General features: G+C 42.9%; 1 protein-coding gene across 1 annotated transcript; it reads left to right on the top strand.

The window, feature by feature from the left end:
- Window positions 1-1945: 1945 nt before the first annotated feature.
- Window positions 1946-3765, top strand: LOC115204906 (somatostatin-1A). The gene is made up of 2 exons (XM_029770498.1): window positions 1946-2182; window positions 3522-3765. Exons 1-2 carry the CDS (start codon window positions 2045-2047, stop codon window positions 3726-3728), a joined length of 345 nt encoding a protein of 114 aa, XP_029626358.1. The 5' UTR covers window positions 1946-2044; the 3' UTR covers window positions 3729-3765.
- Window positions 3766-27615: the final 23850 nt, after the last annotated feature.

The raw sequence follows: 27615 nt of genomic DNA, 5'->3' as shown, positions 1-27615 counted from the left end.
CGGAGTGGCCAGACTGCCCTGATCTGCCGGAGTGGCCAGACTGCCCTGATCTCCCGGAGTGGCCAGACTGCCCTGATCTGCCGGAGTGGCCAGACTGCCCTGATCTGCCGGAGTGGCCAGACTGCCCTGAACTGCCGGAGTGGCCAGACTGCCCTGAACTGCCGGAGTGGCCAGACTGCCCAGACTGTCCCGAGTTGCCAGACTGCCCAGACTGTCCCGAGTTGCCAGACTGCCCAGACTGTCCCGAGCTGCCAGACTGCCCAGACTGTCCCGAGCTGCCAGACTGCCCAGACTGTCCCGAGCTGCCAGACTGCCCAGACAGCCTGGAACGGCCTGAGCCGGAGCCACCTCCAGAAATAGGTGGGTTGGGGAGGGGGGGTGTAGCACTGTGCCGTTGTTGACGGCAGCCACCCTCCCTTCCCTCCCTTTAGTAAAGGGGAATTTTTCTTTTGGTGTTGCTTGGGGTTATTTTTTGTTAAGGTGCTTCCGGGGTAGCACCTTTAAAGGGGGGGTACTGTCACGTCCTGGCCAGGGTAAGGTTAATTGTTTTGTAGTTTGGTCAGGACGTGGCAGAGGGTATTTGTTTTATGTGGTTCAGGGTGGTGTGTTTTGTTAAAAGGGTGTTTGATTTAGTAATTCCGGGTGTTGGTTTATGTTGGTCAGAGAGGGCACTTCCTGTAAGGAATCTTCTCAGGTTTTGGCCTGCCAAAAGAGTTCTGTTATACTTGATAATCTATTTAGCAGTCTGTCTTCTTTAGAAGTCTTATTACAATGGCTTAGAAGGTAAATGCTAAAAATAGAGCCTATTGCGTACCTATGACGCTTCACCCATGCAGGCAAGACATCGGGAAGCTCATGCGGCTGGCAAACAAATATTACATCGGGATTTGTGTTATATAAAATGTCCATGAAATGTCAGTGGTGACAGTATGTGACTATAAAAAGGGATATTTCGTTGGAGAGCAAGTGTGCTACAGTTTTAAATGCAGGAAGTAAGTGGGATAGTAGGCTATTCTGAGGATTCCACAGGTCTTCAGAAGAACTCGTCCACAAAACACACTCCACATCCATTGCACGTCAACATGAGTCTTTAATTGTAACTGTGTGCCAAAAAATTAATGAAATAAAGAATAATTAAGTCCATATTTCAAATAAAAGTGCCCCTTTTATATAATATATGAAACTGCAGGCTTAAGTGAAATCCATTTGCTGCTTCACTAGTTTTATTCCAAATGTAGGCATATTTGTCTCATATGGAGATATTCATACTGATATTTTGTAGGATAATAATTTAATTGTTGTACATGCAAAAGGGTCATCACGACCATTGCAGGCGTGCATAATGATGTGAATTAGCGAGTGAAAATACCTATATGAGAAGTGTTTTGAATATGTTTAAGTGTCCTCTAAATTGGATACGTATATGTCCTATATGTAGAAACAATATGTTGAATATTTCCAACAACAGGTGTATTTATGAAGAACAATAACAGTTCAGGCATGAGTGACGTTCAGACACATGTTGTTTTATAGTCATTAAAGTTGAGGCCAAGTTTGACACATTGTAGCCTATTCATGATTTATGTGTTGTTGATTTTCCATTACAGAGCCTTGAGTTCATCTCATTTGGTGAACCACCCCCCCCCCAAACGAAGTTGTTGAACTTTTATAAAACTGAACATTTTCTGAAATTCAATAAGATTCACACGAAGCGATAGTCTCTACAAATGAAACCATTTTTCACTAATCGAACAATATTCAACAAATGAAAGGATCATGAATTCCCTTATCTCAAAGGATGCTCACGACTCTCTAATCAGTGGAAACATTGTCACTTGGAATCATCACTCATACCCAAACGTTACCCACCAGAAGGAAACCCCCCTTACCACCTGACGTCAGATGAACCATTTAAAAGACAGGTTCTGAGGGGGGACTAGAACAACAGGAGCAGCAGAACTCGAAGAGAAGCCAATCTCAACGATTTTCTGCCCAATTGAACCACCTTTATCCATCCTCTGCCTCCCCCGAGACCCAGAAGAAGATGCTCTCGACGCGTGTCCAGTGCGCCCTAGCGCTGCTTTCCCTAGCCCTTGTCATCAGCAGCGTCTCTGCCGCTCCGTCCGATGCCAAACTCCGCCAGCTGCTCCAACGGTCACTCATGGCACCTGCAGGCAAACAGGTAAATACCTTCAATCAGACTTTCATTATTAGCATTTGTTCTTAAACAACATATCTCTGGCCATATGATATAATTTTTTTCTGAGTTTGATGGCACAGCTGTAAACTACAATTTAAGTAGATTTACCTCTAGAGTCTAGCGACTATACCTTCTAGAGATTTAAGTTTAAGCACATTAGTTGCCATACAGTTAACTCTTTGGTTTTACTGGCAGGCACAGGGAAAATGAATCGATCAAATTAGCATGGTGCAGGGAAGCAACCAAGAAATTAAGTATTTGTATTTATTATGGATCCTCATTTAAATGCTGGCACTCTTCCTGGGGTCCAGCAACATTAAGGGATTTATACACAATAAAAAAAACATTACATTACATTTCACAACATATTAAGTGTGTGCACTCGGGCCACTACTCTACTACCACATATCTACAACACAAATCCATGTGTATGTGTGTGTATAGTGTGTATGTTATCATATGTGTGTGTATGGATGTCTATGACTGTGTATGTGTCTCTTCACAGTTTACGCTGTTCCATAAGATGCATTCTTATCATTTTTTTCAATCTGATCTTTCTGCTTGCATGAGCTACTTGATGTGGAATAGAGTTGTGTGGAGCCATGGCTCTATGTAGTATTGTGTGCCTCCAATAGTCTTTTGTAGATTTGGGGACTGTGAAGACACCTCTGGTGGCATGTCTTGTGGGGTTTGCATTGGTGTCTGAGCTGTGTGCTAGTAGTTTAAACAGACAGCTCGGTGCATTCAATATGTCAATACTTTTCACAAAGTAGTGATGAAGTCAATCTTTCCTCTACTTAGAGCCAGGACAGGTTGACATGCATATTATTAATAAGTGCGGAGGAATTTGGAAATACTGGTATCAGAGCAACTACCGAAATATAAATGTATATTGTTCTATATTTTAAATCAACCTTTAAAATGAAAAACGTAAAATAAGAACGAAAGAGGTCTCTGGAATTTGGGGTATGCTTAGTTAGCTGTCAATTACGCAGCATAGTCAGAACATATGGTAGAATGGGTAAAAATGTACCTAATGTTTGTTAATGAAACGTGTTCTTCCCCCAAAAAATGGATTTGAAGACAGCTTAAATAAATTGAAATAATGCAGATCGAATAGCCTACATCTATTTATTCTAGCAATGTGAGGGAAGAGAAAACATTCAAACACTGATTTCCTTCCTAAATGGGTATGCTACACTTTTTTTTAAAGCATGTTGATTTGTTTCTATTTCAGTGGATCTTGTTGCTAAAATGTGACATTTTCTGTCTCCACAAAACAGAAGAAATAACAATTTAATCTTATTTGATCTATTTTAAGGAGCTTGCCAGGAATACACTCGTAGAGCTACTCTCAGAGCTCGCACAAGTAGAGAACGAGGCGATTGAATTGGACGACATGTCTCGTGGCGTGGAGCAGGAGGATGTGGATCTCGAGCTGGAGCGTGCACCCGGCCCAGTACTGGCTCCACGTGAACGCAAGGCTGGATGCAAGAACTTCTTCTGGAAAACCTTTACATCATGTTAATTAATCTACACCCGGGCCCTTTACTGTGTGTACTACATCTCATCTCTTTTGTTTCAGTCATTCACTGCTGAATCCAATGCACCATGGCCTAACCCACCTCTCCAAAAAATTTAAATAAACACTGTTAAAACTTTAACAACAATCATGCTGATGTTTTTATCGCTCATTTTGATTTTTTCCCCGAAAAGACACATGAACGAACGTTCTACAAATGTATGCAATTCTGCTTTTGACTGTGCTTTATGTATTTTGGCAGATAAACTATTTTCAATTGTTTGTTTGAATAAAATCTGTGTTTCAGAACCAATGAGTCGATTCATATATTGTTATTTTGCTCCTCCTTTTAAATGGGTTGTTTTATTCAGGAATGGCTATTATAGCCTATTCCTATGAGTTGCTAGTACACTTCTCTCCAGGATAAGCGTGGTTGTTTCCTCCATTTGGAATGATGTTATGAACACTTTGGTTACAGGCGGTAATCCATTGTTGGATAAACTGACTTTGTTGTGTTGTGGTGTGCCATAAGAAGTTTACATTTATGAAGGGTAGGCATAATGTAAACATTGACCTGACGAACCTCCAGCAACAACACCTTCCTATACTGAGTTGCACCCTGGCACTTTTGCCCTCAGAACAGCCTCAATTAGTTGGGGCATGGACTCTACAAAGTGTCAAAAGCTTTCCAAAGGGATGCTGGCCCATGTTGACTCCAATGCTTCCCACAGTTGTGTCAAGTTGGCTGGATGTCCTTTGGGTGGTAGACCATTCTTAATACACACAGGAAACTTTTGAGCGTGAAAAACCCAGCAGCGTTGCAGTTCTTGACACACTCAAACCGATGCGCCTAGCCGAATACAACAGGTATTCACATTACAGTGAAATGCTTACTTACAAGCCCTTAACCAACAATGCAGTTTTAAGAAAAATACCTAATTTTTTAAAATAAAGTAACAAATAATTAAAGAGCAGCAGTAAAATAACAATAGCGAGGCTATATACAGGGGGTATCGGTACAGAGTCAATGTGCGGGGGCACAAGGTAATTGAGGTAATCTGTACATGTAGGTAGAGCTTTTAAAGTGACTTTGCATAGATAATAACAGAGAGTAGCAGCAGCGTAAAAGATGGGCAATGCAAATAGTCTGGGTAGCCATTTGATTAGATGTTCAGGAGTCTTATGGCTTGGGGATAGAAGCTGTTTATAAGCCTCTTGGACCTAGACTTGGCGCTCCGGTACCGCTTGCTGTGTGGTAGCAGAGAGCACAGTCCATGACTAGGGTGGCTGGAGTCTTTGACAATTTTTACGGCCTTCCTCTGACACTGCCTGGTATAGAGGTTCTAGATGGCAGGAAGCTTGGCCACAGTGATGATAACATACCCCATTCAAAGGCACTGAAATCTTTTGTCTTGTCCATTCACCTTGTCTCAAGGCTTAAAAATATTTTTTGACCTGTCTCCTCCCCTTCATCTACACTGATTGAAGTGGATTTAACACGTGACATCAATAAGGGATCATAGCTTTCACTTGGATTCACCTGCTCAGTCTATGACATGGAATGTCTATGACAGTGTTCTTAATGTTTTGTATACTCAAAAAAACAATTCTAAATGTTTTTCTACAACAATGATTGGTCAAGTAAATTTTTACAAACAACACAGAAGAGAGAGGGTCAAATCATAGCATGTTAACTAAAGAAGTTTCCTAAAAAAAGCATTCCACAGTTCAGTATGGTCCATGTGACACACAAGTTAAACTTACCATGTTTCCAAATTGAAACAGTTGGTGCACATATTGTGATGACATTTTGTGACGTTTTTGTTAGTTTTGGTCTTTGGCAGGTTTTTCTCCGGCTTTTGTGGACACACAAGTTCTGCTAGGAGCAGTAAGAACCTACCTGTCCTGTGTGTGTGCATCTGGAGTGTGTACGTGTGTGTGTGTGTGTGTGTGTGTGTGTGTGTGTGTTAAACGCCACCTCGGAAGTGTGTGTGCGTCTGTGTGTGTGTGAAAAACAAGTTACTAAATTGTACAATGTGTGTGCACACGTCTTCATGCACATGTGTGCCCGGTGTGTCCCCTGCATGTGTGTAGACTCCACACTGACTCTTCAGAATGTGCGGGAGGAGAAACACCGGGATGCTTGGTGAGATTAGGAAACGATACCAAATGGGAAGTGCACTTAATAACCCCTGACTCATTAATGGGCTTTGGTTAAGAAAGCTCTCAAACAATTAGTATTAACGAGCAAGACACTGACAGTCTGGAACTGGAGGAAGGGGCTGCATGTGCACTGAAAAAATGTAAATCTAAGTAAGATTAAATATCTTAAATCAAGGCAATATATGCTTGTTTTTTGTCTGACAAGATATTTCTTCTTATCAGCCAGTTTTTATGTTGGAGCATTTCACTTCTTTCAAGCTTTTTTGTCATTAATTATCGTAATAAGATAATATAACTTGTAACTGAGATTGTATTACTGGTTATGAGTAACTTAATACTCCAAACTAGAATTACCAGAATTATAAAGCTGTTTGATCAACACTGACAAGTACAGAACTGCTTTGTCAAAGAATTTCTTATTTCAAGCATCTTATCCTTTTCATCTCTTCACATATTAAGAACAGATAATGACCAAATGGAATTCACTGTTTTATTGTCAATGTTACACACAGCACAGCAGTCATGTAGACAAAATACAGTACATAACAAAGACAGTACACTTTTCATGTCTGGGGAACACACTATGAGTCATTAGAACTGTTGTACAATTCTATTACATCCCCAAGATGGTATTTGACTTGTACATAAGTTTGACTCTTGTTGCTAATTGTGTAATAAGAGGTCAAATCAACCAGCTTTTCAGCATCCACTAACTCAGGGGCCTGTGCAAGGTGTGGGACCTCAACTTGATAAGCCATGACGTTTCTATCAAAGCATATAGTTTAAATGGTTGATATTCCTAACAATAAAGCCTAGAATCAACAAGAAATATGTTTTTGACCTGTCCAAATTCTGGCATATTACCATTCAGTACTTTGGCAAAGATCATGGACTTCTGAGTTATGTATTTATTACAAGCCATTTGCTTTAATTAATTGAAACCTAGGAAGTCCCTAAATTTTCCATGTTAATATTGTAGATCTTTCACCTCTGATACAGGTCCCATCTCCCTTTCATTTGAAAAAATTGGGTGCATTGAACTGTCAACATTTTGGCAGCTTTCATATACACTGCTCAAAAAAATAAAGGGAACACTTAAACAACACAATGTAACTCCAAGTCAATCACACTTCTGTGAAATCAAACTGTCCACTTAGGAAGCAACACTGATTGTAAATACATTTCACATGCTGTTGTGCAAATGGAATAGACAACAGGTGGAAATTATAGGCAATTAGAAAGACACCCCCAATAAAGAAGTGGTTCTGCAGGTGGTGACCACAGACGACTTCTCAGTTCCTATGCTCCCTGGCTGATGTTTTGGTCACTTTTGAATGCTGCCGGTGCTTTCACTCTAGTTGTAGCATGAGACGGAGTCTACAACCCACACAAGTGGCACAGGTAGTGCAGCTCATCCAGGATGACACATCAATGCAAGCTGTGGCAAGAAGGTTTGCTGTGTCTGTCAGCGTAGTGTCCAGAGCATGGAGGCGCTACCAGGAGACAGGCCAGTACATCAGGAGACGTGGAGGAGGTCGTAGGAGGGCAACAACCCAGCAGCAGGACCGCTACCTCCGCCTTTGTGCAAGGAGGAGCAGGAGGAGCACTGCCAGAGCCCTGCAAAATGACCTCCAGCAGGCCACAAAGGTGCATGTGTCTGCTCAAACGGTCAGAAACAGACTCCATGAGGGTGGTATGAGGGCCCGACATCCACAGGTGGGGGTTGTGCTTACAGCCCAACACCGTGCAGGACGTTTGGCATTTGCCAGAGAACACCAAGATTGGCAAATTCGCCACTGGCGCCCTTTGCTCTTCACAGATGAAAGCAGGTTCACACTGAGCACATGTGACAGACGTGACAGAGTCTGGAGATGCCGTGGAGAACATTCTGCTGCCTGCAACATCCTCCAGCATGACCGGTTTGGCGGTGGGTCAGTCATGGTGTGGAGTGGCATTTCTTTGGGGGGCCGCACATCCCTCCATGTGCTCGCCAGAGGTAGCCTGACTGCCATTAGGTAACGAGATGAGATCCTCAGACCCCTTGTGAGACCATATGCTGGTGCGGTTGGCCCTGGATTCCTCCTAATGCAAGACAATGCTAGACCTCATGTGGCTGGAGTGTGTCAGCAGTTCCTGCAAGAGGAAGGCATTGATGCTATGGACCGCCCGTTCCCCAGACCTGAATCCAATTGAGCACATCTGGGACATCATGTCTCGCTTCATCCACCAACGCCACGTTGCACCACAGACTGTCCAGGAGTTGGCGGATGCTTTAGTCCAGGTCTGGGAGGAGATCCCTCAGGAGACCATCCGCCACCTCATCAGGAGCATGCCCAGGCGTTGTAGGGAGGTCATACAGGCACGTGGAGGCCATACACACTACTGAGCCTCATTTTGACTTGTTTTAAGGAAATTACATCAAAGTTGGATCAGCCTGTAGTGTGGTTTTAACTTTAATTTTGAGTGTGTCTCCAAATCCAGACCTCCATGGGTTGATAAACTGGATTTCCATTGATTATTTTTGTGTGATTTTGTTGTCAGCACATTCAACTATGTAAAGAAAAAAGTATCTAATAAGATTGTTTCTTTCATTCAGATCTAGGATGTGTTATTTTAGTGTTCCCTTTATTTTTTTGAGCAGTGTATTTGGTTCTGATTGATCAAAGACTTGTAAATATTTTTTAAATTGACCTTGGAAGCCCATTGTTTAAAGAAACAATATTTAGACTCGAACCGCATACACATATGTCTAACCATTGGACCCAATGACTATCTGTGATGGCAAATGTATCATATAATGCTGTTTAGGTGTAACATTGCGGTCTGGAAAAAAGCTCCTTACAATGATTTTCAATGAGTAACTTCAACCTAGACACAGTCACAATGGAAAGAACAGGTGCAAATACTATCTGTACAATCTCTATTTGCTCAATTATCAGTCGTATATATGCATTGACTTCCAAACTCTCCAAAACAAATGGCAATATCCTTGGCAGGATAAGCATTTGCCCAGATGTCTGTTTTAGTTTACCATCACTTGACGTTAATGTACTAACAGAAATTGGGTATGGCCAATCTCTAACATCTAGAGGGGAATAAGGGAAACTAAGAATAGCAGAATTCACCATCATCCAGATCAATCTGTCCTGACACAACAAGATGATTCAAAACACATTTGATTTCCAATGGGGCTATGTCCTCCAGAATTACATGCATAACTTCTTGCGGAGTTTGTTGTATGATATCAAAGGCTGGGAATTCAACTAGCTTGCTCCTTCTATTGATCCCATATGTTGTTCTCAGGCTGTTGCGAAGCAAGTCCGTCTGTGCCTTTTCTATTTCATCACACTGTCTGACATGCTTCTCCAATGTCCTTTTAGTATATGCATCCTCATTGAAGTGTGACTGCATGTCCTGGGATGCTGGCCTTCTAGGCAGAGTTCCTCTGTCCAGTGTCTGCGTTCTTTTACCCATCTTAATATTTTATTTTTAATTGCCAGTCTGAGATATGGCTTTTTCTTTGCAACTCTGCCTAGAAGGCCAGCATCCTGGAGTCACTTCTTTACTGTTGATGTTGAGACTGGTGTTTTGCGGGTACTATTTAATGAAGCTGCCAGTTGATACTTGTGAGGCGTCTGTTTCTCAAACTAGACACTCTAATGTACTTGTCGTCTTGCTCAGTTGTGCACCGGGGCCTCCCACTCCTCTTTCTATTCTGGTTAGAGCCAGTTTGCGCTGTTCTGTGAAGGGAGTAGTACACAGCGTTGTACAAGATCTTCAGTTTCTTGGCAATTTCTCGCATGGAATAGTCTTTATTTCTCAGAACAAGAATAGACTGATGAGTTTCAAAACCAGGTCTTTGTTTCTGGCCATTTTGAGCCTGTAATCGAACCCACAAATGCTAATACTCCAGATACTCAACTAGTCTAAAGAAGGCCAGTTTTATTGCTTCTTTAATCAGAACAACAGTTTTCAGCTGTGCTAACATAATTGCAAAAGGGTTTTCAAATGATCCATTTGCTGTTTAAAATGATAAACTTGGATTAGCTAACACAACGTGCCATTGGAACAGAGGAGTGATGGTTGCTGATAATGGGCCCCTGTATGGTCTTCCTGTCTGGGTTGGCGCCCCCCCTTGGGCTGTGCCGTGGCGGAGATCTTTGTGGGCTATACTCAGCCTTGCCCCGGGATGGTATGTTGGTGGTTAGAGATATCCCTCCAGTGGTGTGGAGGCTGTGCTTTGGAAAAGTGGGTGGGGTTATATCCTACCTGTTTGGCCCTGTCCGGGGGTTTCATTGGATGGGGCCACAGTGTCTCCTGACCCCTCCTGTCTCAGCCTCCAGTATTTATGCTGCAGTAGTTTATGTGTCGGGGGGCTAGGGTCAGTCTGTCACATCTGGAGTATTTCTCTTGTCTTTTCCGGTGTCCTGTGTGAATGTAAATATGCTCTCTCTAATTCTCTCCTTCTCTTTCTTTCTTTCTCTCGGAGGACCTGAGCCCTAGGACCATGCCTCAGGACTACCTGGCTTGATGACTCCTTGCTGTCCCCAGTTCACCTGGCCGTGCTGCTGCTCCAGTTCCAACTGTTCTGCCTGCAGCTATGGAACCCTGACCTGTTCACCGAACATGCTACCTGTCCCAGACCTATTGTCCCAGACCTGCTGGAACCCTGACCTATTCACCGGACGTGCTACCTGTCCCAGACCTGCTGTTTTCAACTCTCTAGAGACAGCAGGAGCGGTAGAGATACTCTCAAAGATCGGCTATGAAAAGCCAACTGACACTTACTCTTGTGTTACTGACTTGTTGCACCCTCGACAACTACTATGATTATTATTATTTGACAATGCTGGTCATTTATGAACATTTGAACATCTAGGCCATGTGCTGTTATAATCTCCACCCGGCACAGCCAGAAGAGGACTGGCCACCCCTCATAGCCTGGTTCCTCTCTAGGTTTCTTCCTAGGTTTTTGCCTTTCTAGGGAGTTTTTCCTAACCACCGTGCTTCTACACCTGCATTGCTTGCTGTTTGGGGTTTTAGGCTGGGTTTCTGTACAGCACTTTGTGATATCAGCTGATGTAAGAAGGGCTATATAAATACATTTGATTTGATTAGTATGCCTACGTAGATATTCCATTAAAAAAATCTGCCGTTTCCAGCTACAATAGTCATTTGCAACATTAACAATGTCTACACTGTATTTCTGATCAATTTGATGTTGTTTTAATGGACAAATGTGCTTTTCTTTCAAAAACAAGGACATAAGTGACCCCAAACTTTTGAACGGTTGTGTATATATTGTCCAACAGCTGTTGCAAAGGATAGTATCAATGTAACATGTTGCTGTATTTATGTTGTTACTGTCCATTATGTTCTGTCTTAAAACATCGTAGGGCTAGGGGGCAGTGTTCGTAAGTTCCGATAAATGACGTTCCCAAAGTAAACTGCCTGTTACTCAGGCCCAGAAGCTAGGATATGCATATAATTGATAGCATTGGATAGAAAACACTCTGTTATTTTTTATCTCCGGTATTGAACATACTACATTCCGTCTTAAATTGTATTGTTTATTTACTTATTAGGGTACCTGAGGATTGATTAGAAATGTTGTTTGACTTGTTTGGATGAAGTTTATTGGTAACTTTTGAGATTCCTTTGTATGCATGTTGAACTAGTTGAACGGGTGGATTACTGAATCAAACGCGCCAACTAAACTGACTTTTTTGGGATATAAAGAAGGACTTTATTGAACAAAACAACCATTTGTTGTGTAGCTTGGACCCTTGGGATTGCAAACAGAGGAAGATCTTCAAAGGTAAGTGATTTATTTTATCGCCATTTCTGACTTTTGTGACGCCTCTGCTGGTTTGGAAAATGTTTTAAATGCTTTTGTGTGTGGGGCGCTGTCCTCAGATAATCGCATGGTATGCTTTGAAATCAGACAATGCAGCTCGATTAACAAGAAGTTCAGCTTTTAAATTATGTAGGACACGTGTATGTTCATGAATGTTTGTTATTACAATTTTGTAATTTGAATTTGGCATGCTCCAGCTTCACCGGATGTTGTCGACTTTGATCCCATTAACGGGATCTGTATCTACTTTTAAAAACCAATAAAAAAACTATTGCATGGTGCCCTCAAAGCTCATCACTAAGCTAAGGACCCTGGGATTAAACACCTCCCTCTGCAATTGGATCCTGGACTTCCTGAAGGGACGCCCCCAGGTGGTAATGGTAGGTAACAACATATCCGCCACCCTGATCCTCAACATGGGGGTCCCTCAGGGTTGCGTGCTCATTCCCCTCCTGTACTCCCTGTTCACTCATGACTGTATGGCCAGACACGACTCCATGACACAACAGTGGTAGGCCTGATCACCGACAACGTTGAGACAGCCTATAGAGAGGAGGTCAGAGACCTGGCTGTGTGGTGCCAGGACAACAACCTCTCCCTTAACGTGATAGTCCACAATCATCTCCTTTGTCTACAGGAAAAGGAGGACCGAGCACGCCCCCATTCTCATCGACGGGGCTGTAGTGGAGCAAGTTGAGAGCTTCAAGTTCCTTGGTGTCCACATCACCAACAAACTAACATGGTCCAAGCACACAAAGACAGTCTTGAAGAGGGCAAGACAAAACCTATTCCCCCTCAGGAGACTGAAAAGAATTGGCATGGGTCCTCAGATCTACAGGTTCTACAGCTGCAACATCGAGAGCACCCTGACTGGTTGCATCACTGTCTGGTATGGCAACAGCTCGGCATCCGAACACAAGGCACTACAGTGGGTAGTCCGTATTGCCCAGTACATCCAGGACCTCTATACCAGGCGGTGTCAGAGGAAAGGCCTAAAATTGTCAAAGACTCCAGCCACCCTGATCATAGACTGTTCTCTCTGCTACCACATGGCAAGCGGTACCGGAGAACCAAGTCTAGGTCCAAAAAGGCTTCTTAACAGCTTCTACCGCCAAGCCATAAGACTCGTGAACATCTAATCAAAGTGCTACCCAGACCCCTCTTTTATGCTGCTACTATTCTCTGTTTATTATATATACATAGTCACTTTAACGCTACCTACATGTACAGATTACCTCAATTACCTTGACGAACCGCACATTGACTCCGACGGTAACCATATAACATCGCTATTGTTATTTTAATGTTGTCGTTTAATTAATTGTTACTTTTATTTCGAATTTATCACTTATCTATTTTTAACACTAATTTTTCTTAAAACTACTTAAGCATTGTTGGTTAAGGGCTTGTAAGTAAGTATTTTACTGTAAGGTCTACTACACCTGTTGTATTCGGCGGATGTGACAAATAAAATTTGATTGAATTTAAGATCTGTAAGTGATTTCTGAATTGAATCAAAGTCATGTTGAAGTTCCCAAATGGCCTGCTGCACCGACGTGGCACAGGATATAAAACTGTATCATCTGCATAGAGATGAATGTTACAAGTATTAACAGTGTTTCCTGTGTCCAAAATAATACAAAGTGAACAATAATGGACCCAAAATCGAACGCTGAGGAACACCTTTTTCAATCTCAAGAAATTCAGATTTAACCCCTTCAGTCAAAATGGCCTGAGTGGTGTCGCTAAAATAATTCTGAAACCATAAACAGACTGTATATCCCAGGCCTATTCTTAATAACTTCTTCAGCAAAACAGAATGATCATGTGTCGAATGCCTTTGACAGGTCAATTAACAAGGCAGCACAGCTCTTTTTAGCATCCAAGGCATTGACAAGATCATTAACAACTAGCGTGGTTGCTGTGGTAGTACTATGCCCAGGCCTAAACCTTGATTGGTTTATATAAAAAATACAATTATCAGATATAAAGAAACGAAGTTGGACATTGCCAAGGATTCAAGAATCTTAGCTAAAGAAGGTAGTCTTGAAATGGGGCGATAGTTGTCAAGATCATTTGTATCCCCACCCTTATGGAGTGGCAGCACATATGCTGATTTTCATGCTTTTGGAATACTTCCTGAAAACAATGTTAAATAAAACATGTGGGCTACTGAGCCTGCAGTAAAGGGAGCTGCACACTTAAGCAGACCAGGCTCCAAATGATCAGCCACTGTGGATTTTTTTTGTCTCTGTTAGCAAAGCATCCAGGACCTCTTTATCAGTGAGTTTCCAAAAAGAAAACTAATGACCAGCATTTTCAGAATCATTCAATAGATTTTCACCATCAACATCCAAACTACTCTTTTCAAGAGCTGGCTTTGAAATACATTCAAATATATAGCCCGCAGAGATAAAATGGTGATTAAATGCATTAATGATATGCATTTTGTCAGTAATAGGGCCTGGATCTAAATGAATGTAGGATAAGTAGTTTTTGTTCTCAAAATTACCACGAGTAGGCCACATGGTTGAAAACAGAAGTCTTATTTTTACATTTTTTTAAGTGGATTTCTGTTTTCTCATAGAAAAGTGTGTCTTGTTCACTTGGCAATCGTCAGAGCTTTTAAACTAAGTACTGAACCATCATTTGATTTCTGAATGTGTCGGCACCAGGGACTCGGTATCTGGCTGCATTATTGATGTCATGTTAATCAGGCTTTTTGATATTAACATATGGATTGTTTTAGTTTTGTAGGCTAGGCTACCTATTAAGTTATTTCATTTATGGATCAAGCCTTAGCAGTCATTTTGAAGTCCTTCCCAATGGTCAGTGCTTTACTTTATTATGTTGCTGTACAGTGGTTCTGAATTTGCTGTGTACCCGACTGTCCATGTTTTTTTGTTCAATAGCCTTTTGAATTGAACATTTGAAAAGTTTTAGTGTGTGTACTAGGCTAAATCAAGTTTTATTGGTCACATACACATATTTAGCAGATGTTATTGGAAGTGTAGTGAAATACTTGTGTTCCTAGCTCCAACAGTGCAGTAGTATCTAACAATTCACAAAAATACACACAAATCTCAAAGTAAAAGAAGGGGAATTAATAAATAGATAAATAATAGGATGAGCAATATCGGAGTGGCATTGATTAGAATACAGTATATACATATGAAATGGGTTAAACACTATGTAAACATTACTCAAATGATCAGTGTTCCATTATTAAAGTGACCAGTTGTTCAATGTCTATGTATATAAGGCAGCAGCCTCTGAGGTGCAGAGTTGAGATACCTGGTGGTAGCCAGCTAGTGACAGTGACTAAGTTCAGGGCAGGGTACTGGGTGGAGGCCGGCTAGTGATGGCTATTTAACAGTCTGATGGCCTTGAGATAAGTTGTTTTTCAGCCTCTCGGTCCCAGCATTGATTCACCTGTACTGACCTTGCCTTCTGGATGATAGCGGGATGAACTGGCCGTGGCTGGGGTGGTCCTTGATGATCTTTTTGGCCTTCCTGTGACATCGGGTGCTGTAGGTGTCCTGGAGGGCAGGCAGTGTGCCCCCAGTGATGCGTTGGGCAGACCGCTCCACCCTCTGGAAAGCGCTGTGGTTGTGGGCGGTGTAGTTGCCGTACCAAGCAGTGATACAGCCCGACAGGAAGCTCTCAATGGTGCATCTGTAAAGGTTTGTGAGGGTCTTAGGGGCTAGGTCAAATTTCTTCAACCTCCTGAGGATGAAGAGGTGTTGTGCCTTCTTCACAACACTCTCTGTGTGGGTTGACCATTTCAGATTGTCAGTGATGTGTATGCCGAGGAACTTGAAGCTTTTCACCTTCTCCACTGTGGTCCGGATGATGTGGAATGAGGCGTGCCCCCTCTGCTGTCTCCTGAAGTCCACGATCAGCTCCTTCGTTTTGTTGACATTGAGGGAAAGGTTATTTTCCTGGCACCACTCCACCAGGGCCCTCACCTCCTCCCTGTAGGCTGTCTCTTCATTGTTGGTAATCAGGCCGTCTGCAAACTTGATGATTGAGTTGGAGGCGTGCGTTGCCACGCAGTCATGAGTGAACAGGGAGTACAGGAGGGGGCTCAGCATGCATCCTTGTGGGGAATCTGTGTTGAGTATCAGCATAGTGGAGGTGTTGTTTCCTACCTTCACCACATAGGGGCGGCCCATCTGGAAGTCCAGGACCCAGGTGCACAGGGTGGGGTTCTGACCCAGGGCCCCGAGCTTAATGATGAGATTGGAGGGTAATTTGGTTTTGAAGGCTGATCTGTAGTCAATGAACAGCATTCTTACCTAGGTATTCCTCTTATCCAGATGGGATAGGTCTGTGTGCAGTGCGATGGCGATTGCATAGTCTGTGGATCCTTTCGGGCGGTATGCAAATTGAAGTTGGTCTAGGGTGTCAGGTAAGGTGGAGGTGATATGATCCTTTACTAGCCATTTAGTTCAGTTACCTTTGCTTTGCTTGGGTACAGGGACAATGCTGGACATCTTGAAGCAAGTGTAGACAGCAGACCGGGATAGAGAGATATCGAATATGTCCGTAAACACTCCAGCCAGCTAGTCTCCGCATGCTCCGAGGACGTGACTAGGGATGCCGTCTGGTCCAGCAGCCTTGCAAGGGTTAAGACGCTTAAATGTCTTACTCATGTCGGCCATGGAGAATGAGAGCCCACAGTCCTCGAGAACGGGCAGTTTCGGTGGCACTGTGTCACCGTCAAAGCAGGCAAAGAATGTGTTTAGCTTGTCCGGTAGCAAGACATCAGTGTCCGCTACATGGCTGGTATCCCTTTGTAATCCGTGATTGTCTGCAGTCCCTGCCACATACATCTCATGTATGAGCCATTGAACTGCGACTCCGCTTTGTCTCTGTAATGACATTTTGCCTTTGATTGCCTTATTCTTAGTCACCTTTCCATGGTTAAATGCGGTGGGTCACGCTTTAAGTTAGTCACAGTGGGAACAACATCCTCTATACATTTCCTGATGAACTCAGTCACCGTGTCAGTGTATTCATCAATGTTATTCTCAGAGCAACCCGGAACATATCCCAGTCCGCATCATCAAAACAATCTTGAAGAATGGATTCCGTTTGGTCAGACCAGTGTTGAATAGACCTTAGCACGTGTACTTCCTGTTTGAGTTTCTGCCTATAGGAAGGGAGGAGCAGAATGGAGTTGTGATCTGATTTGCCAAAGGGCCTTGTAGCCATCCCAGGAGAGAGTAACAGTGGTCGAGAATTTTTGAAGCGCGAGTACTACAGGCAATGTGTTGATAGAACTTCGGTAAAGTTTTACTCAAATTTGCTTTGTTAAAATCCCCTGCTACAATAAATGCGGCATCAGGATATGTGGTTTCCAGTTTGCACAAAGTCCAGTGTAGTTTCTTGAGGGCTGTCGTGGTTTTGGCTTGAGGGGGAATATACACGGCTGTGACTATAACTAAAGATAATTATCTTGGGAGGTAATACGGTCTGCATTTGATTGTGAGGTATTCTAGGTTGGGTGAGCAAAAGGACTGTACGTTTCTGTGGTTAATCATAAAACATACACCACCGCCTTTCTTCTTCCCGGACAGTTCTTTATTCCTGTCTGCACGATGTACTGAGAACCCAGCTGGTTGTATGGACGGGGATAGTATCTCCGGAGAGAGCCATGATTCTGTGAAACAGAGTATGTTACAGTCCCTGATGTCTCTCTAGAAGGAGATCCTCGCCCTGAGCTCGTCTACTTTATCATCCAGAGACTGAACATTAGTGAGTAATATACTCAGAAGTGGTGGATGTTGTGCATGTCTCCTGAGTCGGACTAGTCCACTCCGAATGCCATTCTCCACCGGCGGCGTCTTGGAGCAGCCTCTGGAATAGGTTCAGTGGGGGGTACGAACAAAGGATCCAATTCAGGAAAGTCGTATTCCTGGTCGTATTGCTGATGAGTTACCGTCGCTCTGATATCCAAAAGTTATTTCCGGCTGTATGTAATAACACAAAAAAACGTTCTGGGCTAATAATGTAATAAATAACACACAAAAATACTGCAAAGTTGCTTAGGAGCTAGAAGCAGAGCTGCCATGTCTTCTGCATCACTGGCAGCATCAGGAGTAAATCTCTAGTAGGCTTTACGGTGAAAGATAACTAACTCATTTTCACACTTGTTTGTAATTAGTACAGCCAGACACAGAACACCACACGGGCATGATGACAAACATTAGTGAAAAATTAAGTTTTCCAAAGAACCTTGCCTAGAGAAGTTCAGAGATTACTGTGTGTTGGTCATTTAAAGTAAACATCGCCATCATCCAAGTTGGTTGGCATGCCCCATCTACCTAGCGGGAAGGTACAGTGCATTCGGAAGTATTCAGACCCCTTGACCCAGCCTTCCCAGACCCAGCCTTCCCCGTGGCTCAGTTGGTACAGCATGGTGTTTGCAGCGCCAGCATGGTGTGTGCAACGCCAGGGTTGGGGGTTTGATTCCCACGGGGGGGCAGTATAAAAAAATGCATGAAATGAAATGTATGCATTCACTACTGTAAGTCGCTCTGGATAAGAGCGTCTGCTAAATGACTAAAATGTCAAATGTAAATGTTGACTTTTTCCACATTGTTACATTAGTCTTAATTAAAATGGATTAAATAATTGTTTCCCCTCATCAAACAGGTTTTTAGAAATATTTGCAAATGTGTTAAAAATAAAAATCCTAAACATAATTTACATAAGTATTCAGACCCTTTACTCAGTACTTTGTTGAAGCACCTTTAGCATAAATTACAGCCTCGAGTCTTCTTGGGTACGATGCTACAAGCTTGGTACACCTGTATTTGGGTAGTTTCTCCCATTCTTCTTTTCACATACTCTCAAGCTCTGTCAGGTTGGATGAGGAGCATTGCAGCACAGCTATTTTCAGGTCTCTAGAGTTGTTAGATCGGATTCAAGTCCGGGCTTTGGCAATCTCCAAGCGGGCTGTCATGTGCCTTTTACTGAGGAGGTGCTTCCGTCTGGCACCTCTACCATAAAGGACTGATTGGTAGAGTGCTGCGGAGATGGTCGTCCTTCTGTAAGGTTCTCCCATCTCCATGGAGGAGCTCTGTCAGAGTGACTATCGGGTTCTTGGTCACCTCCCAGGAGGCCAGCTCTAGGAAAAGTCTTGGTGATTCCAAACTTCTTCCATTTAAGAATGATAGAGGCTACTGTGTTCTTGAGGACATTCAATACTGCAAAAATGTTTGGTACCCTTCTCCAGATCTGTGCCTCGACACAATCCTGTCTCGGAGTTCTACTGTAAGGACCGACGCTGGAGATGAGAAGCAGGTACGGGTAGTCAAACATTTAATTAGGAACAGACATGGAACAAGACAGGAACAGCGTCAGCACACAGGTAACACAATGACATACTACCATTAATGTGGAAGTGGGGAACAGAGCTGGGGGACAGACAGATGTAGGGAAGAAAATAACACAGGTGATTGAGTCCAGGTGAGTCCAAATGATCGCTGATGCGTGTGAAGAGGGAAGCAGGTGTGCGTAATGATGTTGGGGGGAGTGCGTAATGCCGGGGAGCCTGGCACCTTCGAGTGCCAGGGAGGGGGAGCGGGAGCAGGCATGACAGTACCTCCCCCTCTAGGGGCGCAACCCGACATCCCACCTGGGCGAGCCTAACGGGCCGGCCGAGGCCTGGGCACTGGACCAGCTGGTTGGTGCGTAAAAGCCTGACGAACCGACAGAGGGGTGGGAGCCTGGTGAACCGGCTGAGGCGTGGGAGCCTAACGACCCAGTTGAGGCGTGACAGCCTGCTGATCTCGCCGGAACATAGGAGCCTGATAAGTCAGCTGAAGTGTAAACGCCTGATGAGCTGGCTGATGCGTAAAACCCTGGCAATCCGTCTGAGGCCTGATGTGGGATGGGCGCCTGCAGAGCCAACCGGGGCAAGGAAACCTCTCGAGCCAGCTAGGGCGTGGAAGCCCGACGTCACCACCAACCGAAACACCAGCACTCCCCGATGCTTCATTAGATGGCTTCCGCATTTTGACCGATGCTGGAGATGAGAAGCAGGTACGGGGAGTCAAACATTTAATGAGGAACAGACATGGAACAAGACAGGAACAGCGTCAGCACACGGGTAACACAATTACATACAACAATTCATGCGGAAGCAGGGAACAGAGCTGTGGGACAAACAGATATAAGGAAGGAAATAACACAGGTGATTGAGTCCAGGTGAGTCCAAATGATTGCTGATGCACGAGACGAGGGAAGCGGGTGTGCGTAATGATGGTTGCAGGAGTGCGTAATGCTGGGGAGCCTGGCGCCTTCGAGTGTCAGGCAGGGGGAGCAGGCGTGACATCTACGGACAATTCCTTAGACCTCATGGCTTGGTTTTTGCTCTTACATGCACTGTCAGCTGTGGGATCTTATATAGACAGGTGTGCCTTTTCAAATCATGTCCAATCAATTGAATTTACCACAGGTGGACTCCAATCAAGTTGTACAAACATCTCAAGGATGATCAATTGAAGCAGGATGAACCTGAGCTCAATTTTAAGTCTCATAGCAAAGGGTCTGAATTTTTTTTTTACATATTTGCACACTCTATACTACTATATACAATCTCTATATGCACTATATTACTCCCAATAATTTACTACTGAACCAAGGCTTCAGCACCCAGTGCCATCTTCATGGTCACATCAGTGAGCATCATAGTCTCTGAGAGTATCTCTCAGCTTAGGCATGTATGAGCACTATAAAAAACAATCTGCTACCTCAACAGCCTGTAATTAATTGAACTACTGAAAACAGGATATATGACAGACTGTTTCTTTAAAGGGAAGTTACTACAATCAGCTATTTCATCCACACCTGTTGTTGATGCATAAAATTGAGCACAGAGCCATGCAATCTCCATAAACAAACATTAGCAGTAGAATGGCTTTACCAAAGAGCTCAGTGACTTTCAACGTGGCACCGCCATAGGATGCCATCTTTCCAACAAGTCAGTTCGTCACATTTCTGCCCTGCTAGTGCTTTTATTGTGAAGTGGAAACTTCTAGGAGCAACACCACGTAACACGTAACAATCGTCTGCCCTCAGTTGCAACACTCACTCGAGTTCCAAACCGCCGCTGGAAGCAACTTCAGCACAAGAACTGCTTGTCGGGAGCTTCATGAAATGGGTTTCCATGGCCGAGCAGCCACACACAAGCTCACCATGTGCAATGCCAAGCGATGTCTGAATTGGTGTAAAGCTCGCCACCATTGGACTCTGGAGCAGTGGAAACACGTTCCCTGGAGTGATGAATCACAATTCAACATCTGGCTGAATCTGGGTTTTGCGGATGCCAGAAGAACGCTACCTGTCCAAATGCATAGTGCCAACTGTAAAGTTTGGTGGAGGAGGAATAATGGTCTGGAGCTGTTTTTTATGGATCGAGCTAGGCCCCTTAGTTCCAGCGAAGGTCAATCTTAAGGCTACAGCATACAATTACTTTGTGGCAACAGTTTGAGGAAGGCCCTTTCCTGTTTCAGCATGACAATGCCCTCCCACACAAAGCGAGGTCCATACAGAAATGGTTTGTCGAGATCGGTGTGGAAGAACTTGACTGGCCAGCACAGAGCCCTGACCTCAACCCCATCAAACACCTTTGGGATGAATTGGAACACCGACTGCGAGCCAGCCCTAATTAACCTCCATCAGTGCCTCACTTCAATAATTCTCGTGGCTGAATGGATGTAAGTCCCCGCAGCAATGTTCCAACATCTAGTGGAAAGCCTTCACAGTAGAGTGGAGACTGTTATTGCAGCAAAGGGGGGGACCAAATCCATATTAATGCCCATGATTTTGGAATGAGATGTTCAACGAGCAGGTGTCCATTTACTTTTGGTCATGTAGTGTAGCTGGATCTACAAAACAGATAGTCTGGGGCGTGGATGTCTCAACAGAGCACTATTTTTACAAGAAAACATCTGCCAAAGTTTGAATTTGAAGTGCAATATTCCTTTAATTCTCTATTCTCATAGAGCTGCCAGACTGGCTGGTTCTGAATCCCCGAGCTGAGATCTTTCTCTCAGACAGGGAAGCAGCTAGGAGATTCATTCTGTCCTACAGCCGTCTCAGCAGTCCAGTTAGAGGAGGACAAACAATGTATCACTCTCCTGTCGTTAAAGACGGGCGAACGGGGGGAAGGAACGCGTTGGAGATGTTGCTGCTTGCTGTGAGCAGTCCTTCAGAGTGTTTGATTGGAACATTAGAAGTTAATGGCTTGACATCGCAGGGAATAAGAAATAACCACCTCCAGATTGGGTCTATAGCCTCCTCTGTCAAGCACAACCATTGAATAATGAGACCAGAAATAAAGGGCGTTCTCAAAATGGTCATGTGGGGGTCGACTCTACTCTGCAGTACATTAGCTTACAGAGTAAGGAGAGTGTATGAAAATCTAATGATATTCATAATAGGGAAAAATAAGGAAGAGGATTTTTGGATTTATATATATTAAAAAAAGAGGTAGTTAATTAAATAGTTGGTTTTGCCAGAGATTATATTTACAAATACATTTCATTATTTCAGTTTTTCTGTTTTCATCCATTCAATTTTAAATGAAAGGCTTGGATAGTTTCATCCATTTAACCCTCCAATTCAGAATGACAAGTTCACTGGGAGATCCGCCCCAGATGGGGTCCAAGAAGTATTTATTTTCTTTCAACTGCCTTACAGTAGAACCTCAAAGACACGAACCTCAGAGTTACGGACTTACCGGTCAACTGAATAGACATTATCAAACAGGGACATGTATTCAATAAAATAGAAGAACAGGTTACAACCTACATTTTGTTTACATGTGCTAAAACTGGAGAAGACAATACTCTCCTATAGATGGAAGGGCTGTGTCTGTGTGTGGGGACACAATCCTGGGGGGCGGGAAAGTCTAGAGCCCACACAATCATCTAACGACCAGCTCCCTACAGGGAAAATATAGTACTCTCAATGGGCTAGTGCTGCGTTCCTCCAGAGAAACTCTACTGATAGAATAAAAGTAGAACAACTACCGTTAGGAAATCAGACTATACCGCAGATTTATATTTTGGTGAAGAAAGAAAAGTTTAGAATAATAAAAAAACTGGAATGGAAAACTTTTCTAGTGCTGTTACCTTCATGCCTCCGATTTGAAGTAATCACTCTCTCTCTCTCACACATCCACACACACACACACCAACATGAATATGCATGTCCAGGCCTGTCATGGTAGCTGGTAATGAGGTTATTACTGCAGAGGGCTCGGAGCTCAATCAGAAGCCTGCATGTCTCAGTGATGTTTAGAAATGGCTAGCAGAGACGTCAGTCTCCGTTTATATCCATCATTATCTCGCCCCGGGCTGCAGCGGGCCGGGGCCACAGATGATGAACCCCTCCGGTGAACTGCAGGGGGCGCAGCATCGGGTAGCCGGCCTCTCAGGGCCCGCGGCTACGATTCCCGTTCAGCTGATTAGGCCTGCCAGGAAACCAAGGGAGACTGTACTGTTGTACTGCCCACACATACACACACAAACTTTATGCTTGTACACATGGATGACACACACGCACATATACACACATATAGACATTGACGACACACATACAGTGCATTCAGAAAGTATTCAGACCCTTGACGCTTTCCACATTTTGTTATGTTGCAGCCTTATTCTAAAATTGATTAAATTGTTTTTTTCCCTCATCAATCTACAAACAATACCCCACAATGACAAAGCAGAAACAGGTTTTTAGACATGTCAATTTGGAAAAATGTAAAAATGTATATCACATTTATGTAAGTATTCAGACCCTTTACTCAGTACTTTTTTGAAGCACTTTTGGCAGCAATTACAGCCTCAAGTCTTCTTGGGTATGACACTACAAGCTTGGCACAGCTGTATTTGTGGAGTTTCTCCCATTCATCTCTGCAGATCCTCTCAAGCTCGGTCAGGTTTGATGGGGAGCATCACTGCACAGCTATTTTCAGGTCTCTCCAGAGATGTTCGATCGGGTTCAAGTCCGAGCTCTGGCTGGGCCACTCAAGGGCATTCAGAGACTTGTCCATAACCCACTCATGCGTTATCTTGGCCGTAAAGTGAGTGTGGAAAAAGTGAAAAATGGTATGTTGACAATCAACAATGACAAGCCACCAGGGTCTGACAACTTGTATGGAAAATTACTGAGGATAATAGCGGACGATATTGCAACCCTTTTTTGCCATATCTTAAATTTAATCCTACTAGAAAGTGTGTGCCCTCAGACCTGTCCCCTACCATTTACTCTCTGACTTTATGACCAACATTATCCTATTTACACGGTGTAGTCAATTTTGATTCTAGAATAAATGTTTGACTCATATCGATGCCACAGGCCATTTTCAAAGGGATTAGTTGTATTTAGGGGCAGTCGTTCTTTAAAGCTAATTTCCTGCAATTATGCAGATTTAGCCATAGGGCGCAGTGATAATGTATCTGTTATATTCCAGCAAATTCCTACAATTCTACACATTTTGTGTAGTGACTAAATAGTCTAACAAAATCAATGTGGGGCCCCTGGCAGGTAATAGCTTCTTAAGGTCTGTCACAGAGATGACATAAGAGTAAAATTACTGATTCATTACCAAATTTCAAAATTGCACGTTGTGTATTCTACTATTCAGACTGAGTTTTTTTGTCGGGGACACCCTAGCAGCCACTTATGTCGCTTATTGGCTGGGTCGGCACTGTGTAAGAGTCACTATAGAGCCCCACAGTGGAGGTGTTATAATACCCATAAAACCTTGCGGTCCATCAGGGAAATGGTTCCAAATGTTTTTCCACCATTCATTTTTCCCCATGGTGAATTTTAGACACACTTAAAATAAGGACTGTGTTTCGTGTAGGCTTACCCTGGCATGACATTTTGATAACCATGTAAATCTCTATTGGATAAGGTGACTTTCATCAATATATTCTTCTCAACTTACTCTCAGATTCGAAAAAATGCTCATTAGCATCAAAGTAGACATCATGCAATACTACAAATCCCTGCACATCATCTCGAGCTGACACCTTTGCTAACAGGTATTGTGTCAATTTAAACTGTTCACAGAATTGTCCATTTAAATAAGTTTAGACAATTTATTAATTACTAAATCTAGCTACAATTAAATAGATAATCCAGAGTTTCTTACCTTTGCCTCGATTTGGCAGTATGTCCAGATCACCATGATATTTGTAGTTCTTTATGATAGCCACATTAGCAGCTTATTAAAATGTCATTTTTTTGCAGGTAAATACAGGTGCATATATTGATAAGTCACCTTGTCCTAGAGAGATTTACACGTTCATCAAAACGTCACACCAGGGTAAGCCTATACGAAAAACAGCCCTTATTTTAAGTGTTTATAAAATCCCCTATGGGAAAAATGAATGGTGAAAAATGATTGGAACCATTTCCCAGTTTGCCTGCTAGGTTTTATGGGTATTATGACTACAAACAATATGCATGCACTCATATATGAATGCAACTAGGCAACGTCAATCCATTTAAGTTTGCCGTGGAGGAAATAGAACGAAAGCATTGATTTTGAGATAATGTGGGAATGTGGGAATGGTGCAGAGTTCACATCACCACACTTGGTCTCCATCTTATTTAAGAAGAGCCCATGTGTGGTGATGTGATCACGGAAAGAAGAAGTAGAGGGGATGCAAAAAATTTAGGAGAAATTAATTGAAATCCACACACACTCAAAATCCTCAACCAGTCTAACTGAAATACATGCATTAACTACTATATACATTTCATTTACATAAACCATTATCCTAGATTACAAAGGCATTATGCAGCATTCAAAGAAATCAAAGATAATGTGTAGAAGTGAAAGGCTCATTTCTGCGCAGTGTGTTTAAGTGATAAGAATGACTATTATGGGGCTGTTGCTTGGGCTGTAATGAAGTCTGTTTGTTTACCTATCGCCTCTCAGAATTCCTAATGAGAACTCATTAAGATCTTGTGGTCGACCTGAACATGAACCACTTTCTCTCTCCCTTTCTCTCTCAGATTCACATAAGCTTTATTAACATCAACGGCAAGGCCACTGTTGCTAAAGCAAAGTTAGGCAGATCATGATATGAACAACATCAATAACGGTAATAATAATAATTATAGTGATTAAAGAAAGACAAATGTAATAATGTTGTGACAATCTAAAGAGCAAATTGCTTTAATAAGTTAACAAAATAAAAGTTACAATAAGATCATGCAATCATCACGCTGCTGAGAATAATACTTTTTTTATCACTTTAGTAAAATATCACTTTTTCACAAGTATGTGTTACATTTTCACAGCTCTTAACACAAACATCTAATCAGATCATCAGAATGACTCATGTTTCAAAACTCTAAAAACATTTTCAGTACAACAAACAAAGTCACAAAGTCACAGATCCCAAAATTTCCAGGGAGTCCCATTGAGACCAAGGACTAAACTGTCTTTCAAAGATAATTCATAAATTCATAAAAATCATTGTTAACCTGTTATGGCTACCCCCCCCCCTTGTCTTAATTTCCGCCTGAAGACATATCCAAATCTAACTGCCTGTAGCTCCGGCCCAGAAGCAAGGTTATGCATATTCTTGGTATCATTTGAAAGGAAACACTCTGACGTTTTTGGAAATGTAAAATTAATGTAGGAGAATATAACACAATAGATTTGGTAGAAGAAAAGAGAAGGAAATAAGCATACGTTTTCTGTTCTTTTGTAGTTGTGGGTTCATTGAAATGAACAAACAATCAGACAAACATTGAGATATGATGCTGGAGATAATTTGAAATTATAACAGAAGTGGGCAACAAATTATTTCCAAAGTTTTAGACGGATACCTTCAGGAATGAGCGAGGAACATGACTTTGAGCATGAGGTCACCCAGGTGTCCCTCACAAGTTTCCCGAATGTACCCAAGTGGCCGAATTGGTACAGTGATACACTGTTGCAAATGACTATATTCAAATTACCAAAAAATCAATTCTAACACACCAGAAACCTTTTTTTTTTATTTTATTGGAAAAAAATTTTTTTTTTTTTTTTTTTACATTTTAGAAACATTACAAATAACATGAACTATTTACAGTTTGAGTATACAGCCTTATGTTGTGCAGACCTCAATCCTCTACACAATACCCTGCTGCTGATGCCAAAGCCCATAGCAGTCTCTTTCAGGTGTGAAACACAGGGTCACCGCGCAAGTCACACAGGTCACAGGGGACTTCTTATGGCAGAGAGCACAACGAAGCCTCCCTACTGAGCCCTTCTTGCCCTGAGGCACATCCCTGCCTGCAATTATAAACTTCAGCATGTGAAGTCCACCAGTTGCAGGAGCAGGAGGTACAGAGCCAGAGGGGACAGAAGCTGCTTCAGTGGACTTGCTGTAGCTAGCAAGCTCGCTGATGAGCAGCTCTCTAAAAGCCAGCTGTGAGATGAGGGACTGCCCACAGCTCTTTGCCATTTCCCTGTGGAGTATGAATGAGTTCACTACAGCAATATCAATAAAATGGTAGAACAATGTCTTATACCACTTTTTTGTTTTATGGAGGACATTGTAGTAGCCTATCAGTGCGTCTGATAGGTCTACACCCCCCATGCTCTTGTTATAGTCTTTTATTGCTGCAGGAATGGGGACATTCTTGGTGGTCCATGCCCCAGTAGCGCCCTTCACGCGACGGACGACGTGATCACCACTGAAGGCCTTGTGGATACTGGAGCACATGACCACCTCTCTGGTGTCCATCCACTTTACAAAAAGTAGTCCATCCTGGCGAATCCATCTCATGGCACCCCGATCAGCCCGCTTAGGCATGTCATTTACCTTTGTCTTGGGGAAGCCC

This window comes from Salmo trutta, chromosome 13 (genome assembly GCF_901001165.1).
Source record: "Salmo trutta chromosome 13, fSalTru1.1, whole genome shotgun sequence".
NCBI classification, from domain to species: domain Eukaryota; kingdom Metazoa; phylum Chordata; class Actinopteri; order Salmoniformes; family Salmonidae; genus Salmo; species Salmo trutta.
This window is presented reverse-complemented; position numbering and strand designations above follow the sequence as displayed.